General features: G+C 45.1%; 3 protein-coding genes across 3 annotated transcripts in view; all 3 read left to right on the forward strand.

The window, feature by feature from the left end:
• Positions 1-8548, forward strand: part of bptf (bromodomain PHD finger transcription factor) — a 24049-nt gene extending 15501 nt beyond the window's left edge. Inside the window, 11 exon segments of the mRNA XM_019858452.1 lie at positions 539-690; positions 1270-2332; positions 2446-3803; positions 3880-3962; positions 4054-4279; positions 4939-5474; positions 5572-5695; positions 5697-5951; positions 6360-6444; positions 6532-6718; positions 7796-8548. Coding sequence (XP_019714011.1) covers positions 539-690; positions 1270-2332; positions 2446-3803; positions 3880-3962; positions 4054-4279; positions 4939-5474; positions 5572-5695; positions 5697-5951; positions 6360-6444; positions 6532-6718; positions 7796-7832 — 4106 coding nt within the window. The 3' untranslated portion in view covers positions 7833-8548.
• Positions 8549-9426: 878 nt separating this feature from the next.
• Positions 9427-13964, forward strand: kpna2 (karyopherin alpha 2 (RAG cohort 1, importin alpha 1)). The gene is made up of 11 exons (XM_019858453.1): positions 9427-9542; positions 9765-9884; positions 9976-10116; positions 10811-10899; positions 11257-11525; positions 11614-11708; positions 11905-12168; positions 12849-13082; positions 13178-13360; positions 13457-13606; positions 13690-13964. Exons 2-11 carry the CDS (start codon positions 9828-9830, stop codon positions 13777-13779), a joined length of 1572 nt encoding a protein of 523 aa, XP_019714012.1. The 5' UTR covers positions 9427-9542; positions 9765-9827; the 3' UTR covers positions 13780-13964.
• An 827-nt stretch (positions 13965-14791) lies between these two features.
• The window catches only part of smurf2 (SMAD specific E3 ubiquitin protein ligase 2), a 33803-nt gene continuing 30361 nt past the window's right edge, over positions 14792-18233 (forward strand). The window contains exon 1 of the mRNA XM_019858507.1: positions 14792-15338. Within this exon, the coding sequence (XP_019714066.1) occupies positions 15287-15338 (52 nt within the window). The 5' untranslated portion in view covers positions 14792-15286. The remainder of the gene's footprint in view (positions 15339-18233) is intronic.

Below are 18233 nucleotides of genomic sequence, written 5' to 3' on the forward strand. Positions count from 1 at the left end.
CCCCCCCACTCCCACCCCGACCCTCGTGAGGATAAGCGGATCGGAAAATGGATGGATGGATATTTATATCATTGTTTCTCACGACAGATGAGCAGAAATGCAACAGCATATTCCCGTCCGGCCCGCCTGCAAACCTGAGGACATACAGTACACTCCATCCGACAACTGGCAATATCAATCTCAGAGCGAGCAACTCGACTTCATCGATGCAACAGGTATTTTGTCTCTCTGACTCGGACCTTGTTCAAGCTTACCTCAAGCAAGCAACATGATCAATGGTTACTCTTGTTTTTGCTTCAGATGATGAGAGCAGGGAACCAAACACAACCTGGAGCAAGTCCTAAATTGACTCCACAAGGTATTCTTTCAATTTGGTATTTACATTTTTAACTAAACTTAGCCGCTGAGGCTCATGCCGGAAAAATAAAATCCGTTTTTATTTCTGTTTGCCTAGGCCATTCCCAACAGGTCCAGATGGGCCAAGGCCAAGTTGCATCTGCAGCTGTATCTGGTTCTACTCCAGTGCAGCCAATTGAAGGTCAGAGAGCCGCAGGTCCTGCGCCGTCACCTTGCGCTACCAGCACAGCACCTGGGCAGGCTCCTGCGACTCCTTCCCAACCCAGTCGACCACAGCAGGGTCAAGTCAAACTCACGATGGCACAGCTCATGCAGTTAACACAAAGTGCTCAGGTGAGGGGCCCGTTTAAAACTCTGAAAGTCCTACAGTGGAACCTTTGTTCAGGAAGGTCCCTGCTCATGAACCAATCGATTTGTGAACAAGATTTTCTTGTGCACTTTACTCACAGTCACGGTATCCACATGGAACACTTGATTTGTTGCACTTTCTTTTGCACGGTGAAGAAATGGTTCGCACCATTTGTCACATATTTTGCAGAGAGTTATCTTTGTATTTTTCCTCTAAATTAGTCCTCAGCGCTAATTAGGAACTTTAAGCTTCGACAGCTTGGTTTGGCAAAAACTAACATAGAGAAATAGGGCTCTTTATTTTTAACTAAATCCATAAAAAGGTAAACATAACGTTGTTTCCGTTTCGAAACGTATCAGTTTGAAAACAGAGTCTTAGAACGAATTCAATTTTTTAACACAGAGGTTCCACTGTACTCGACTTTGGTTTTCCCAAGATTTTGTAAACCTCGTCTAACGTCTCAAAGATTTGGCTGCCCGCATGCCGAGGGAGTTGATGCGTTTTGCGTGTAACGTTTGACTTTTTATTTGTTTGCTCAATTGAAATTCCACGCACCACTTCAGGGAGGGAATCCTGGTCTGACAGTGGTGATCCAGGGTCAAGGCCAGACGGAGGGCCAGCTGCAAATTGTCCCACAGGGCGTCACCGTCATCCCTTCCCCTGGTCAGCAGCTGATGCAGGCGGCTATGCCCAATGGCCAAGTCCATCGCTTCCTCTTCACTCCCATGCCGGTGTCTTCATCAGTTTCAACGTCAACGCTCACCGCAGCTGTTCCCGCAAAGCCCGCTGCATTACCGAGTCCGCCAACCCAAATATCAACTCCTGCTCTACCTAGGTCCAACGTCCAGACTACGCCTTCATCCTTGGCCCAGACCCAAATGGCAGCCCCTATTCCTGCTCCAACGCAACCCATTTCACCTCTTTCTTCGCAACCGAGATCAGATTTGGCTTCTACCCCAACCTCCGTCCCTATACATCCCCAAGTGACAGCCTCAATTCCAACAACGGTTCACGTGACTCCGCAGGTTCCAGTAGAAGCTCACGTTTCAGCACCATCATCCCAATTATCTCCCATAGCAGCCCAGGCGTTGCCACAAACACTAGTTTCATCCTCCTTAGCGGCCTCTGCCCCAGTACAACCTGAAGTGGCAAAATCTGTGCCTGCCCCACAACATAATGCAGGGCAAACTATGATTCCAACCCAACTATTAGACCAGAATCCAACAGTAATGACTGTAGCTGTCGCAGGACAAGTTACAACCCAATCCCAGATCTCGGCACAAACTTTGACCGCTTCCTCAGCTCCCGTCCAGATGCACGTTACAGTCCCCGCCCCTGCTTTTGTCCCTCTCTCGGGCAATTCTGCTGTCCAGTATGCGAACTCCACCCAAATGCAGTGCATTTCTGCATCTCTCCCCTCACCTGTCCAACCCCAAGTTCCACCCTGTGCCCTCCCTGCCGCCTCTGGTCCAGTCATCGCTGTGGTATCCAATGAAATTGGCGTCCTGTCCCCCGCTAAAGCACTAACCCAAATTCAAACTCTAGCGCCTCGCCCTCTTCATGCTGCTGCGGGTCACGCTGTGGTCACGCCAGTCACGGCCACGTGTACAACACCCTCAGTGCCAGGTAATAAGCCGAGAACGGTATGGCACCACACTCAGCATTTTGTGATGAAATCAAGTGACTTTGTGAATATTTTGTACATTAATTTGTTCAACTCTTTTCCTGTCCCATCGTAGCGCTAATAGAGCAGAGGGCTGCTCAGCCCCAGGTATGGAAACCGGCTTCATGCGAAGGCCAGCTTCCAGTCCATTCTGTTCAACAGGCAACCATTCCCAGTCCCCCTGCCCTCACCGCAGTTCCTGCCTGTACCCTGGCGTCACGTTCCATACCCGTTTCCTCACTGCCTCAGGCGCCTCTCTCCTTGCAAACTCAAGTCCAACACCCTGCAGTCGTGTCTGTTCAGCAGGTGTCTCAAATTCCTCTCTCAGCTGTGCAGCTTCAAATGAAGGCCTTACCTGTTTCCTCTGTAGTGACGACAGTTAGACAGCCCCAAGCATTCAGTCCACTGCAGTCCTGCCCTCAAAACCAAATCTGTGCACAAATTCAGGTCCAGCCTTGTGGCCAAGTCCAAAAAATACAACACATCCAGTCGCCACCTCGCCTCCAGACGCAAGCGCAAATCCACCCTCAGATCAGAGTTCAGTTTCAGCCCCAAACTCAGCCGGCATCCCAACCCCAAGTGCAACACCTTCCTCAAATTCAACCCCAGGTGCAGTTTCAATCCCCAAAGCCAACCTTGCCCCAGGTTCAAGTTCAACACCAACAAAGGGTCCAACCCCAGTACCAGTCACAGGCGCAAAGTGCACTCCAAACACAAGTGCACACCCAACCGCAGACTCAGCAGCAGCCTCAGGCGCCACTCCAACCCCAGATACAACCCCAGTTGCATCCCCAGGTTCAGGTTCATTTCCAGCAACAGAACCAGATTCACCCTCTGCCTCATGCGTCACAGCAACCTCAAATTCAAAGTCTCTCACCAATGACAAGTCAAATTCCAACCCAAACCCAATTCAAAGCACAGTCACCCACCCAGGTTCCAGTACAGACTCAACCCCAAGTGCAAGCGCAGGTTCAAGTCCAGTTCCAAACCCCGAACCAAACCCACATTCAAGCTCAGCCTCAACTTCACGTCCAGCCTTCAATTCGACATCAGCTCATCACTGTTCCGGGGCTTCAACAACCAGTGCAACTGTTGTCAGCTCTTCCACCTCACGTTGCGGCCCAGATCCAGGCTCAGATCCAAGCACAGGCGCAGCAGCAAGGCGGGGCGGTTCCCCAGCAGATCAAACTGCAACTGCCTATCCAGATCCAGCAGGCTCACCAAATCCAGAACGTGGTGACGATACAGGCCCCAACAAACCTGCAGGACCAACTTCAGAGGATGCAGCAACCCAGAGACCAGCAACAACCACAACCGCAACAGCAGCAACATCAGCATCCACCACCAAAGAAGAAGAAACACCAAGAGAATAAAAGGGAGCATAAGGATCATAATCAGTTGCCCGTGAGCTCGGGAGATGGTGTTCATAAACAGGTGGGACTATCAAACAATGACCTTAGTCTGTTGCCGCACATTTCAGCACTGAAATCATGTTTATGCTTGCTGCCAGGTGGGAGCGAAGCAGAGCGTTTCAGCCGAACAGCTCAAGCAGAGGAAACCCCAAGCCGCTGCTGAGCGGGAGGAAAACCAGAGGTTTGGGACTTTGTGATTTTTGCTGTACAACCGCTGGGAAGCTGCCCCGCCAAGCGTACCAAAATAATTTGCTTGTGTCTACTTTCTCCAGAATGATTGTGTGCAACCAGGTGATGAAGTATATTCTCGATAAGATTGAGAAGGACGAGAAGCAAGCAGCTAAGAAGAGAAAGAAGGACGAGGTGGTTGAGCAGAAACGCTCCAAGCAGAATGCCACCAAGTTGACGGCGTTGTTGTACAAGCATAAAGAACACCTGAAGGCGGAGATTCTAAAAAAGCGGGCTCTGCTGGACAAGGACCTTCAGTTGCAAGTGCAGGTTGGCAAGCATTCAACTTGGTCCAAAGCACGCTTTATGGATTAAAAGTATAAGGACACCGTCGGGAATTGCTAATAGAAGGAAAATGGAGCGGATAGTGTTGCAATACTATTCATTTGACGCATGACCGTGGCCTCGTGTTTTTGAGGAAGTTGAATAAAGACTGGATGATGGCAGTCATTGTGTATCTTAAAACGTTCATATCTGTCATGGAAAAGTCAAAATAAGTGAAACATTCCGGTTTAAAACAAATTGATTACCTCAAATCATGCGTGACGGATGACATGATAACTCGTAGAGTCACCATGCGGCGTCGGGACATTTTATGGCTTCACCGTATCATAGAATTTTTCTATCATACATACATATTGGGATTTTGCAGTGATTATTTTTCCCACACGAACTGCGGTCCGGAATGGAACCCGCAACAAAAAAGCAGAGTCACCACGCGGCCTTGGACATTTTACGGCTTTGCCGTATCATAGAATTTTTCTATCATACATACATACTGGGATTTTGCAGTGATTATTTTTCCCACATGAACTGCGGTCCGGAATGGAACCCGCAACAAAAAAGGAGAGATTGCTGTACTCTGTTTGCCTGGGAGATGTCCCCTTACCCAATGTATCATGACTTGTTTTTTCCCTCATTGCCCTCAGGAGGAGCTGAGGCGGGACATCGCCAGGCTCCAGAAAGAAAAGGAGAAAGCCCGAGCTGCCATCGCCCAGGCTGCGGCAGCGGCAGTCAAATCATCTTCCCTCTCCTCCCACTCCTCCCACTCCTCACATTCTTCTCAACCCTCTCACTCGACACATTCCTCTCACAGCAACCGCACAGCCGGACCCCCTTCCTCATCACATAAACGTAAGCGTGAAGAGGAGCGAGACAAGGACCGCAACAGGGACAAGGAGCGGCATCACGACAAGAAACGCGAGCGAGAACGGGACAAAGATCGGGATCGGTACAAAGACAGAGAAAAAGACAGAGAGCGTGATCGAGAAAAGGAGAGGATGAGAGCGCACGAGCATCATCGACCTCAGGACAGGGAGAAGGGCGGAGAAAGGGACAGAGACAAGGAGAGAGATCCCTTCTCGTTAAAACACAAGAAGAAGAAGAAGCTCTCGTCTACCTCAAAGGATCACAAGAAGGACAATAAACTCTACTGTATCTGTAAAACGCCCTATGACGAGTCCAAGTAAGTACACGTGGGCATCAGACCGTGCCGACAGCTGAGCGCTTTGCTTGATTTCGTTCCAGCGATATACCGAGACACGTTTTGTCTTTGCTCTCAGGTTCTACATTGGGTGTGACCTGTGCTCCAACTGGTTCCATGGCGCATGCGTGGGCATCACTGAGAAGGAAGCCAAAAAGTTAGAGGACTTTGTGTGTAATGATTGTAAACGGGGCCATGAGGACATCGTGCCCATGGACTAGCAATGAACAAGTCCTTATTTTTTTTCCGAAATTACGCCCTTTCAGGTTTTACATCGGCTGTGACCGCTGCCAGAACTGGTACCACGGGCGCTGTGTGGGCATCCTACAGAGCGAGGCCAATCACATCGACGTGTACGTCTGCCCACAGTGTCAGTCGACAGAAGATGCCATGACTGTCCTCACGCCACTTACTGACAAAGACTATGAGGGACTGAAACGAATTTTACGCTCCTTACAGGTATGCAGGCTACTCTGGACAGCATTTGCTGACTACAACTAATAATAATATAACATGTCTCCCTTAAAAGTTGCACTCACATCGACATCACCAAATTAAATCAGCGCATTGTGGCGAACCTTCACGTTCACTTTTTTCTCCACCCAATTTTATACTCCATTATTTGCTGAAAAAACTAACCTATTTGCTGTTTTTGCGCTCAGACCAAAGTCATCAATCAGTAATAGAAAAAGGATTGAATAGGAGAGGAGAAAATTAATGCATTAGTTCGATCTCTTCCTCATGTAGATCGAGGGAATGTATTGAAATGTTAATCAGTCAGTGGTTTCAATCTCAAAGCACATTTACTTTGGGGCATGTGCTGGATGGTTTTAAAATCAACTTTGTACTATATTCCTGTTGGAACAGTCTCACAAGATGGCGTGGCCTTTCCTTGAACCGGTGGATCCGCATGATGCACCTGATTATTACCGCGTCATCAAGGAACCAATGGGTAACCGTGTGTGTGTGTGTGTTTGGCATCCAATTTGCCACCGTTAACCATTTCCAGCGACACTGATACAATCATTCTCCCTTGCAGACTTTTCCACAATGGAAAGCCGTTTACAAAAGCGCCATTACCACAAGGTCACAGAGTTTGTGGCCGACGTGACCAAAATATTTGACAACTGCCGCTACTACAACCCCAATGACACGCCCTTCTTTCAGTGTGCGGAGGTGCTTGAAGGCTTCTTTGTACAGAAGCTCAAATGTTTCAAAACTGGCAGGTAAGCTTCGCTGCGCCCCGGATGTTGTTTTTGCTGCACCGTTGTTGTTTGCTTGCTGTAATAGCTTGCTCTCACTATGTGGTTTCTTCTCCTGTATTGCATCGGTTTCAGTCATGTTTTTTCCCACCCCCAAGTGTTTGTACTATTCCCTTGCATGAATTCATGGTAGGCGATGCTTTTTCTCCCCCTCCTTGCTGTGTTTAGCTCGAGCAAAGAACTAACTGGGCTAACAATAAAGTCAACACAAGATATGCATGACGTGCTTGTTTACAACATCCGCCATGTCTGGGTTTTTTCACCTTTGCTGCATGCCTTTGATTTATGCCATCCCATTTTCTTCTGTCTTGCAGATTGTCAGATTCTTAAATGGGCCAGTCTAGCTGGAGTCTGGACTGGATGCTTGTCTCTCTAATAATCATGGCAAGAGTGTTCAGTAACCACCATAAAGTGGCAGCCATGTTGTCTTTACTCCATCAGTTCAATGATGACAATACGTTTTGTCCAATCCTCATTAAGTTATTAGTCTTAACCAACAAGCGGTCATGGTAGTTTGCATCTTTGTGGGGGATTTAAAATACATTTTAGCACAATTTGTGTTTATTCCTGATGTACTGTACATCTTGGTTAAATTTGATTGGGTCTGAGTCAAGCTTGCCAGCTGTTAAAGTATACAAAGCTGTATATTTTATTAGAGATATTTATGAGAGGGTATCACTTGGCTCCGCCTCTTTGGTTTGATCAGTGTTTAAGGTTAATGTAAATATTTTTATCATGTACAGCGGTTGTAATATATATTGATGTTTTTTAAACAAATGTTTAGGAGAGTAAATGTGAGCAATATCTATCGTCATTGTGTTCCCCCCCACTTTCCAAAAATAATGAAGCTGTCAGCAAAATTGTCATCAAGGAAAAAGGCATTCCCAATACATAACATCCGACATGGCTGTAGGATCATCTTCCAGGGAGGCCTTTTTGCATTCACTGTGTGTGTGCGCGCGCGCACGTGATCGTTGTCCACGTTTTTACAACTGAGAACATGTGAAGGCCTCTCAACTTCGCCCTCTCTCCACGTTGTAGGTCTCATAACAACAAGCTACAGTCATCATCCTCTTAGAGCGCGTGGCACATTGATGAAACGCCGAAAAACAAAATGCACTTGCCAAGACGTTGGCTTTTCTCGACTGTCCCTCTGTGACACACGTCCTGTGTCGGGGATGTGCTCTTTTATGCGCGCAACCAAGCACTGCTGCTTTCACAGAGTTGGTCAGGCTCACCATTTCAGCTCCAAGGGACCTTTTTTATTTTTTTGTACCTGTCTTCATAAGCGGAACTGTATGGACGAGTTGGCATTTCACAAGAAACTTTACCTCGGAGAAAAGACTCTCAAGGAGCTCTCATGTTTCCATGTACTTTATTTTGGGGTCTCATTTGTTGGCTCTTTTTCTTTGTTCTTGTTAAATTCCCTCTGGCCATCCAAATGGTCAACTTGTTCGATGAGAAGTAGGAAATGGAATATAATGGCTGAGTTTTACTGAGCATACTAAAATATTTTGTGTCTACTTCCTTTTTGTACTATTTCCATTGTTCGGGCTGAGGTGGCATGAGAAGACGGTCCAGTACCAAATGACTGGACAACAGTAGATGCTTGTTAGGCTCCTTACCTTGCTCTGCAAAAGTGACTGACTTGAGAATGATGAATCTGTGTATTTGAAGGTTCCTGTTCTGTTTGTTAAAAAAAAAAAAAAAAAGTCAGATTTTGACGTTTTTTTTTTTTTATTACAGCCGAAGAAATATGGATGTATATGAAAGTAAATAAAAGGCAGAAATGTTGTCCCGTTCCTATTTTGACAATAACAACAATTGTCAATAATGTGGAGATAAGGCAGTGGTGGGTGAAGCAAGTATTGTGTCATTTGGCCCACTGAGTATTATATTCTTAATTCCTTCCTTAAAATTAGTTCATATACTTGTAACATTTATATTTTAGTAAATTTATTTTAATAAAAAGTAAGACACGTGGAGATTGTTACATTAATTGTAAATAAACACAATTACTTTATTTTTAATCTAACCTTTAGAAGACGTGGAAACTGCTTGTTTTAAAATGGGCACAAAAGTTTAGAATAAAGAAGGTATTTGGCATAGACTGTACTACCTTCCTACGTAGCACTAAGTGTCCAGTCGTTGTACAAAAAAATTATATACAGTATAAAATATATCCCAATTCTCTTCCCCCACCGCCACCCTCCCCTTCAAACACGTTATAAACAAATTGAAGAATCTAAATCTGTAAGTGCCATTTTTTTCAACCTCTGCTGCCTAGTGTTGGAAGGATATAAATACAATTCCTGGAAGCAGAAAATATTCCACTTCTTGGATCTCGCACCGGATGTGTGACCTAAAGAGTGCGCTAATATGCTACAGACCACCATCAATAACTCCAATAAATTCTGTGAACACTTACTCCTAAAATTAGTGAATTAGCCACACTGCATGACAAATATAACGCAATCAATGTGAATCGTCCCGCGACCCTCGGGAGGATCAGGCGGTTAAGATAACGGATGTGAATCGTGGCTTTCATAAATGTATGGACGTGGCCACATGCTCAAAAGATAGCTGATTGGTGGCCACGTTCATAATCTCGCGATAATACGTAGTTGATACTACTTCCGGTGCGCTGAGTGTTTCTTTTCAAACAGTCCAATGACCGGAGGCGACTGAATGCTTGTGCTCAAATGGTCCAATCAGAACACTTTGGTTCGGGAATTTAAAGGTCTGTGCGTCATATTCCACACAGTTTGAACTATTTCCCAAGCAATAGGTAAGCTGGTTCTCGATTCTCTTGACGTTTTGATAATTATGATTTTATTTTAGCGTATTTTCCCTTAGTGGTTGATATTTCGCATTACAATATGTTCACTGCTGCGACAGTTATTGTTTAATAGGTTAAATATTGATGCTTAATACGTATTCTGTCGTCATGCTAAAGTGTCACGAGGCGTCGCGAAATCGAAGTTAGTTAACCTTAATCCTTGTACGGCAGGAAATCCTCTTCGCCAATCAACGTTTTCCTCACTGCTGCCAAGCTTTATTGACATTGTGTAAAATGTCCGAGAACGTCGCCCGTCTGAACAAGTTCAAGAACAAAGGCAAGGATGCTAATGTAAGTGAGCGTGTCTAAAGTGAAGTTGGGTGCTTTGCTTGCACGCTGGCGCAATGGAGACATTTTTGATTTGTGTATGAAACGCACACAGGAGCTTAGACGCAGGAGAGTGGAGGTGAACGTCGAGCTACGCAAGGCCAGGAAAGATGATCAGATGTTCAAAAGAAGGAACGTGGCTGCGTTTCCCGAGGAGGCCACCTCGCCACTTCAAGAGAAAAGTCAGAACGGTCAGGTAAAGAAACTGTTGTCTCTTTCGGACGTGCACCCCTTTTTCAACGTATAGTACAGAACAATATACTGGGCCAACGTCGTTATTGCTACGTTTCAACAACCGCAGATCGTCACGTACGATTGATAACTTAAAAACTGAGTTTTTAATTTCTATTACTGCATTCGATCGGAGTCTTGTTCTTTGGAAACCTCTAGATGGGTAGGCGACGCAATTTTTGACGTCTTTTATGTAAAGAGCTTTTTTTTTTTTTTTATGAGTCTTGTTCTTTAGAAACCTCTAGATGGGTAGGCAACGCAATTTTTGACGTCTTTTATGTAAAGGGCTTTTTTTTTTTTAATACACCAAGTCACCTTGCCATTTTTGTCTATTGTGGGGATTTCTAACCAGATGCCTGAAGATGAAGTTATTCAGTTCCACTTAAATGGTTAAAAAATGTAATAGAAATACTGTCTTTGTCCATCTACCATTGGCATATAGCGACGGACAGTTACCTGTTGTGAATCATACTTAAGTCAACTGCATTTATAGACCAATTAAACCGCAATGATTTTTACTGACTGCATTTAAATTTTTAAAGATAAATTAGACGTCTTGTATACTTGGGTGGCTCTGTGAGATTTCTATTTTTAAGACGTTTTGAGGAAAACCCTAATATTGTCCTTTATGTTATGTCTATATATCTTTGTCAATGAAGACCTCTAGCCAATGGACAGTTGCAGAAATTCTCACTGGAGTCAACAGTGATAACGTGGAGTCACAGCTGCAAGCAACACAGGCAGCAAGGCAAGTTTAAGTTTTTAATTTGTTTAGTTTTCTGGATTTTAGGTGCTTCTTTATTTTTGCCTTGTTTCCCTCTGCTGGCTGCAACCGGGTCCGCATTGCAATGGGGAACCTGTTTTCAGTTGCCTTACTTGGGTGAATAAAAGTTGGTTAAAATCAATATGCTGCTTGGTGGTTGGCATGCCGACCTGGCCGCCTTAAAATTCTTCTGTTCAAGGTGAAACTCCTGGCTCTGGTGGAGCTTGCGTTATATTTTCTCCCGATGCAGCACATGAGAGCAAACGCTGTAGAAAATGGATGGAAGTTGGAATCAAATCTGTTGCCTCTAGTCTCATCGCCTTTTGTGTATTCTGAATGCAGGAAACTGCTCTCCCGGGAGAGGCACCCACCCATTGACCAGATCATCAGTGTTGGTCTGATCCCCAAATTTGTGGCCTTCTTGGGACTGTCCGACTGTCCTCCCATCCAGTTTGAAGCATCTTGGGCATTGACCAACATTGCCTCTGGGACGTCTAACCAGACGGCTGCCGTGGTCCAGGGCGGGGCCGTTCCTGCTTTTGTTAGGTTGGTCACGTCCCCCCACCAGCACATCAGTGAGCAAGCTGTCTGGGCTCTTGGAAACATTGCTGGTAAGTAACACTTTATTTGTCAATATGATGAGCAGGCACCAATTGAATTGGTGGTCCAGCGTGATCATTTTCTTATTTCGTTGTTGAGGTGACGGATCGGCTCTGAGGGACAAGGTGATCAAGCATGGAGCTGTAGCTGCCCTGCTCAATCTGCTCTCAGTGCCTGACCTCTCTGGATTAAGTGTAAGTACCTGCTTTCAAATGTGCATGTTAAGGTTCCTTGAGTTCTCAATCGGGCCCAAACGGGTTTCCAAAATGCTGACAATACACTGAAATGAATCATTTCAGTCTCATGTTGGACCTTAGTATTTCTTTTGTTGCCACTAGGGGGCAACCCAACTTCAAATGAAGTCTGCTCAAATGTATTTATTTTTCTCAGCCTGGTTACCTGAGAAATGTGACCTGGACAGTGTCCAACCTGTGCCGCAACAAGAACCCTTCGCCTCCCATAAGTGCCATCGAGCAGCTCTTACCTGCTCTCATACGCCTCCTTCACCACGACGACAAAGAGGTGTTGGCCGACGCCTGTTGGGGGGTTTCGTACCTGACTGACGGTTCTAATGATCGCATCGACGTGGTGGTGCGGGCGGGCCTGGTGCCTCGCCTGGTGAAACTGCTTAGCAGCACAGAACTGCCTGTGGTGGTAAGTCGTGCTGCACCTCGAAGAGTTTCATGTAACACGGCAATCCCCAACCAATTTTTAGACCGTGAAGTCATATTTTCATGGACAGTTGTATATTTAAAAAAAAAACAAAAACGTATATACATACATACACTCACTTAAACATCATGCTGAATGTAGTTGCTCGTTGGAGCCCTGTGCGCATTCTCTCAAATTTGGTCACATTGACACCTGAAGGTGAGAAATTCCTGCTTCAAAAAGACTGCATTTTAGAAATGGAAGAAAGGTATTCAGTGTTCCTCCCCCAAGTTTTTTTTTCTTTAATTACTTCATTTGTGAACTTGTTGCCACATACAGTTTGATGCAACCTGGGCTTGGTACTTTTGGATCGCCATTTTAAGGAGAACTGCTAATAAGCACTTTTCTTTGAAGTTGCTGGCTTTGGACTTTCCCTCCCCTTTCCAAAGTGGCTCTCCGAAGGAACCCCCCCCCTTTTTTATTATTATTATTATAATATTGTGTTACTTGACCGAGATGAGACTCTGTTCAATGAAACGCAGTCATCCTGAAATGTCCCTTTTATCAGAATTTTTTTTTTTCTTTTTTCTGTCGATCTTTCTCTCTGGTCCGTGATGGTTGGGGACCGCTGCTGTAAATGACTCTGAAAGGGTTTTACAGTGACCCGTTTGTGTACCCTCCAGACCCCCTCCCTGCGTGCCATCGGTAACATCGTGACTGGCACAGATGAGCAGACTCAGGCAGTGCTCGACGCCGGGGCCCTGGGCATGTTCGCCGCATTACTATGCCACAACAAGGCCAACATTCAAAAGGAGGCCGCCTGGACTTTGTCCAACATCACGGCGGGAAAAGACACCCAGATTCAGGAAGTCATCAACGCTGGCCTCATTCCACATTTGGTCAATGTCCTTGTGAGGGTATGCCATGGCTTGTCTGTTCTCTCCTTTTCAATGATCTGCCCCCGGATGTGCCCTTTCATGCTCTCGTGGGGTTTCCCGGCTCTTTGCGACAGGGCGACTACAAAACCCAGAAGGAGGCTGTATGGGCTGTGACAAACTTCACCAGCGGGGGCACCGTGGAGCAAGTTGTTTTCCTGGTGCAGTGCAACGTGTTGGAGCCACTTCTCAATCTTCTGTCGTCAAAGGACAGCAAAACTGTTCTTGTCATCTTGGATGCCATCACCAATATATTTTTGGTTGGTGCAATCATTCAGTTATTTTTTTTTTAAATGACCATTGCTTGACCTTAAAAGGGAATCGCTGAGGTTGTAACTTATTCCCATTCCTTATAGGCTGGTGACAAAATTGACGAGTCGCACAAGTTGGCCCTGATGATTGAAGAATGTGGTGGGCTGGATCGGATTGAATCGCTACAGTCTCATGAGAATGAGATGGTCTATAAAGCGGCTCTCAACCTGATTGAGAAGTATTTCTCTGAAGAGGTATTTGCCTTTAAAAAAAAAAAAAAAAAGTCCTCCTCCTTCTCTTGAGTATTGTGACATTTTTGCCTCATTTGAATTTCTAGGATGAAGAGTTGCAGTGCGTTGCCCCAGAAGCAACGGCTGATGGTTATGAATTCCAAATCGGTGAAAACCAGAGCACTTTCAATTTCTAACACTTAACTTGACTGAATCTTCACTGCTACGGTTTGTCCTTGTTCCTGTCAATGTGCCGTTCTGTGGCCTGTTGTATGTAGTGTACATACTGTTTTAAACACTTGATGAACCACTCATGTAAATAAAGCTGATGGATGTTGTGTGGGGGATTTTTTTCCCCCCCAAACTTCTATTAAGACTTGGAAGAATAACTTATTGAATGTCTGCCTGCACTTTGGGAGTTCCTTTTTCAAATTTAACAAAATACAGTATGCCCCCAATGCATCGACAGCAGCTTGTGCACAAAATAAATTTATTGCACATTAGGTTCCGGTGAGAAAACTAATGCAGTTGATTCAACCATTCTGGTTTTACATCTTGTTTGCACACAGTGCCCTCCATAGTTATTGGCAGCCTTAAAATCAATTCCATTTTTATTGCCGAGGCATACCGTCATACTGAAAATTGCTGAAAACTGATTCACCATACATAGAAGCAAGGTTCTTCATTGGCCGTTTCTCTCCCCAGAACTCAACCCTAATAAAACCCTCTGTAGTGTGCGGAGAAAGAGGATCCAGGTCGCTGGATGATTTGGAGAGAGTGTGCAAAGAGGACTGGTTGAAGATCCCTCTTTCCGTATTCTTCCCTCATGTGAAACGGAAGGGGTGTCAATAATTATGATAGTTTGATGTAAAATTTTTGTGGGATAGGAACCCCCCCCCCCTCCGCCTCTCGCACACACTGAATAAATGCACTTCAATGTTGCATATCATCTTAAAGGTCCTATATTATTTAGACAAAATGAATTAGATGCTGAAGAACACCTCTTCAACAGGGGTTGATTATGGATGCCAGTGTAGCGAGGTTGCTGAGAAAACGTGAATGGCACTTCACATCTTTCCCTTTACTCGTTCAAACATCAGTTCGTAATGACAATTGATAAAACGCAAACACGCATCCCCGATTGTAACGCTTGCTCGACAGAACAGGGGGCGTGAGGGTTACGTGTGCTCTTAAAGCGACAGTAAATCGGGAATCTCCAACCTTGAGGACATGCTCAAGTGGAGGGGCGCGCTCGAGAGAGAGAAAGAAAAAAAGAGTAGGTTGGAGGTGTTGTGCCACATGTGAGGGGAAATGTTTGGAGCGTTGTTGTCACTGGTCAGTTCCCCGCAGCCCAGGAAGAGGCAGAGGCAGGGGCAGCCTCCTCAAGTGGGCTACACGCCGGAGGACTCCTCACTTCAAGTCCCCGCCAGAGGAGACGACGGCTCCCAGGATGTAACGCCGCCTTAAGAAGAACTCGTCTTTTTAAATTAATCATCGTTCCATTCACGATTTTTTTAAAATTGATTTAGTTTTGTTTGAGATTTTTTTTTTTTTTTTTGCGATGGCAGTTCTGTGCACATCCGGGCCACAATGCCTTGACTCCATTATCGTCTAAAACTGGCGGAGAGACTGCTAAATCTTGTTCTTTCTCCCCCACCTAACGACTCCTTTTGTACGCGCCGTGAAGGCCGGAACAAAGAGGTGATGTCTAACCAAGGAGTTCGGCGGAATGGCCCCGTGAAGCTGCGATTAACAGGTATGTGGCGATGTTGTTTTAAGCCCCCCCTCAAGTAATGCTTCTATTCCGTCGTACACTAGCTAGGAGGGCTTAGTGTATTTCCTGGATCCGAGGAACAGTCCCCATGGGCCACGGAGTTGGCTCATCGCCGCTTCACTCTTCCTTCGTTACCACGGCTGCCCCTTTTGATAGCTGCAATGCATTTTAAACCACGCGAATTCCCCTGCTCCTCTGACATTCGCGCACCCGCTTTGCTCTTCGCTACATTTTGTTGAAAAGTGTTGATAACTGTTGATGGAAATTGTGATTGTCGCCACTTAACCAGCCGTAAATCGGGTCCCGCCGGAGCAGGGGCAGAAGTAGCCGGCTGTTATTGTGTTGTCACTCTATTAAGTAAGTCGTTATTTGGTGAGCCGTACATATGTGACAGTATACGTTTTGAATTAACACATCGACATGTCACATTCTCTAGTGCAGCCAGGCCAGCCGACGATCACACAGTGGTGCTGTCAGACGAAGCTCATTTCAAGTTGACTAGCCGGCGTTAGCTCGCTAGTTAGCCCGCCGCCGACTTTGCAGTAAATAAGTCTTTACAAGTTGACGTGACATTTCAATCATTGGTTCTCTTGTACCCCTCGGGACCCGCATTTCCCGAAATGTTGCGACGTCGCAACTCGAGTACAGTATATAGTAGTTAAGATTAGGAATGGTAAGGACAATGAATTATTCAGAAATAGTCTTGTATATGTTAGTTGTTCCAAGTACAGCACTTTGTATGCAGCGATGGCTGTTTGAAAGTGCTCTATAAATACAGTTGCGTTATTCAGAATTTTTTTTATGAAACAAAACGACACTATTCTTAATTTCTTCCGTGTTCGAAATGCATTTCAAAACACCTTAAGAAATTGCGGGTGAATGTGAGCACAACATTTCACTTATCTTGGCGTTGTTTCTTTTTAGGAAAGTGCAATGTAACATCAAGAGTTAATCTTTTTTTGGGGGGGAAATTAGACTGAATTATCACGTTTTAAAATCCACCAGTGGCATTTGTGACTTAAGCAGTGGTTAAAAAATGGTACTAGATGTTGTTTGCATCGCCTTAGTTTTTGCAGTCTGCAAATGCATTTGTTGATGTATTACGTGGCTTGAGTGTGAGGCAGTTTGACTTCCTGTCCTTTAGCTATTCTTCTCCAAGTGGAAACTTGTACAGCACGGAGTCATATCAAATTCGAGTGTACATAGACCGGTACATGCCAGGAAATAATGTAGGGTCTTGACATTAAGCCTTTCAGGGTGGTGTCCCTGTAGGTAACAATACTTAAGGAAATGTAAAATGATGTCTTAACAGCGGATAAGATAGTGAACCGTGTAGACTCAGTGGCCAAAATACACACAAGTGCATAGCTCACAATGGGTCGTTGAATGGGGCCGATCAAATGTGGACAGCGGGGGTAAAAAGAACAAGGATCAACGTAAATGGATAAAATTCTCAATATTAAATATGAGAGATTAAAAATGCAAAAATGTCTTATTTTATTGATGAAATGTGTACTGGTGGCCCTGTTAGGCCAGCATCATTGCACTTTGGGCGGCCCAATTCAGTCACGTGGTGGTCTAGGAAGATCATGCCATTGCTTATGACAGACACTGTAATGCTTTTGATGCATGCTTGTCAAAAATAACTTCCCGGGATGCGTTAAATATTTCACTATAAGGTAGATCCACTTCTACAGCAACCCAAATTTGTAATCAGAACGTAGCGTGGTTTATCGTCATCCTATGCCAACGCAGTAGTAAAGTCATCAGCGCTGTAAATATTTGAATGTAAAACAGTCCTAGACCATAAATATAAAATGATCAGAATACCTCAAATCACTAAGCAGTCCTGTAACTGAGGGTGACTTTTTGTACCACGAATGCCGCTGAGCAAACTGTTTCATTGCACCCCTTTGGTCATCTCGGGCTGTATGTTGCCCTGACATATTTTTACTCCCTGTCCGTGTGCCACCAGTTGGGAATCACTAGTTTAGATGACATTAAAGTGGGCTTCACAGTGTGTTTGTGTGCCGTTGTTCTCCTCTTTTGTGTATGATGCCATGGCGCCGTGAACTCCTAAGCCCAACGCTCTTGATCACCAAATATCAAAATGTTGAGGCATTTTTTAGCCCGGTGATAATGTAGTTGAGCTTCCTCCTGCAAATTCTCCCTTGGCTGTCTGGTTTTCAACACAAACAGCAACGAGGTTTACATGAAAGCTCGGTGTTTTGACTGCGAGAAGGGGCCGACGGCGTGCCCTCCTTTTTTGATCTACTTCCAGGACCTGACCTGCATCACATTCCCCGGGAACTGTTTGTAGACGCGTGGAAGTGCCAAGTGAAATATTGAAGCGATAGTGTTTTCTGATAGGCGTAAGTCGAGACAGCAAGGGCTGATCTTAATGAGATGGATTAATGACCTGCACGCATTGGATTGCCAAGTTAACTGCGAGCTTTCCCATCTGTTTACGGTTGTCATAAATCACACATGCATAATGAGAGCGGTACTATTTGTAACCTGATATGTCATTTGGACTCAACGCCTTGTTTTGTTGATACAGTAGAACCTCCTGTGAGGAAAGTAATGTAAAAATAATCGATTCCAGGCTGGAGCTTTCTCTATTTAAAAAAAGAAAATAGTTGATATATGACATTACCTGTTTTAAAGGCTGGATTTACACTGCAGGGTGGAAGAAGCAGAGTTTGGATGCGTGTCATGGCAGCGTGAAAAAAAAAAATCCAGGGTGTCTTCAGATCGGCCTCTTGGAAGTCTTGAATCAAAATGTAGAAAACATAGGTGGTGTTTACGTAGGTTATACTCCGTCAATGCAAGCTTGACGTCACATATTCCAATTCAAACCATTTTTGAAGTTGGGAA

This window comes from Hippocampus comes, unplaced genomic scaffold (genome assembly GCF_001891065.2).
Source record: "Hippocampus comes isolate QL1 unplaced genomic scaffold, H_comes_QL1_v1.1 scaffold48, whole genome shotgun sequence".
Classification (NCBI taxonomy): Eukaryota; Metazoa; Chordata; class Actinopteri; order Syngnathiformes; family Syngnathidae; genus Hippocampus; species Hippocampus comes.

What these genes read in the sequence shown, in the direction of transcription:
- kpna2 (XM_019858453.1), top strand. Translation starts at nt 9,828, where the DNA reads ATGTCCGAGAACGTCGCCCGTCTGAACAAGTTCAAGAACAAAGGCAAG. An exon ending in AGAAAAGTCAGAACGGTCAG is followed by an intron (nt 10,117 to 10,810) that starts GTAAAGAAACTG and finishes TTGTCAATGAAG; the next exon opens with ACCTCTAGCCAATGGACAGT. An exon ending in GGCTCTTGGAAACATTGCTG is followed by an intron (nt 11,526 to 11,613) that starts GTAAGTAACACT and finishes TTCGTTGTTGAG; the next exon opens with GTGACGGATCGGCTCTGAGG.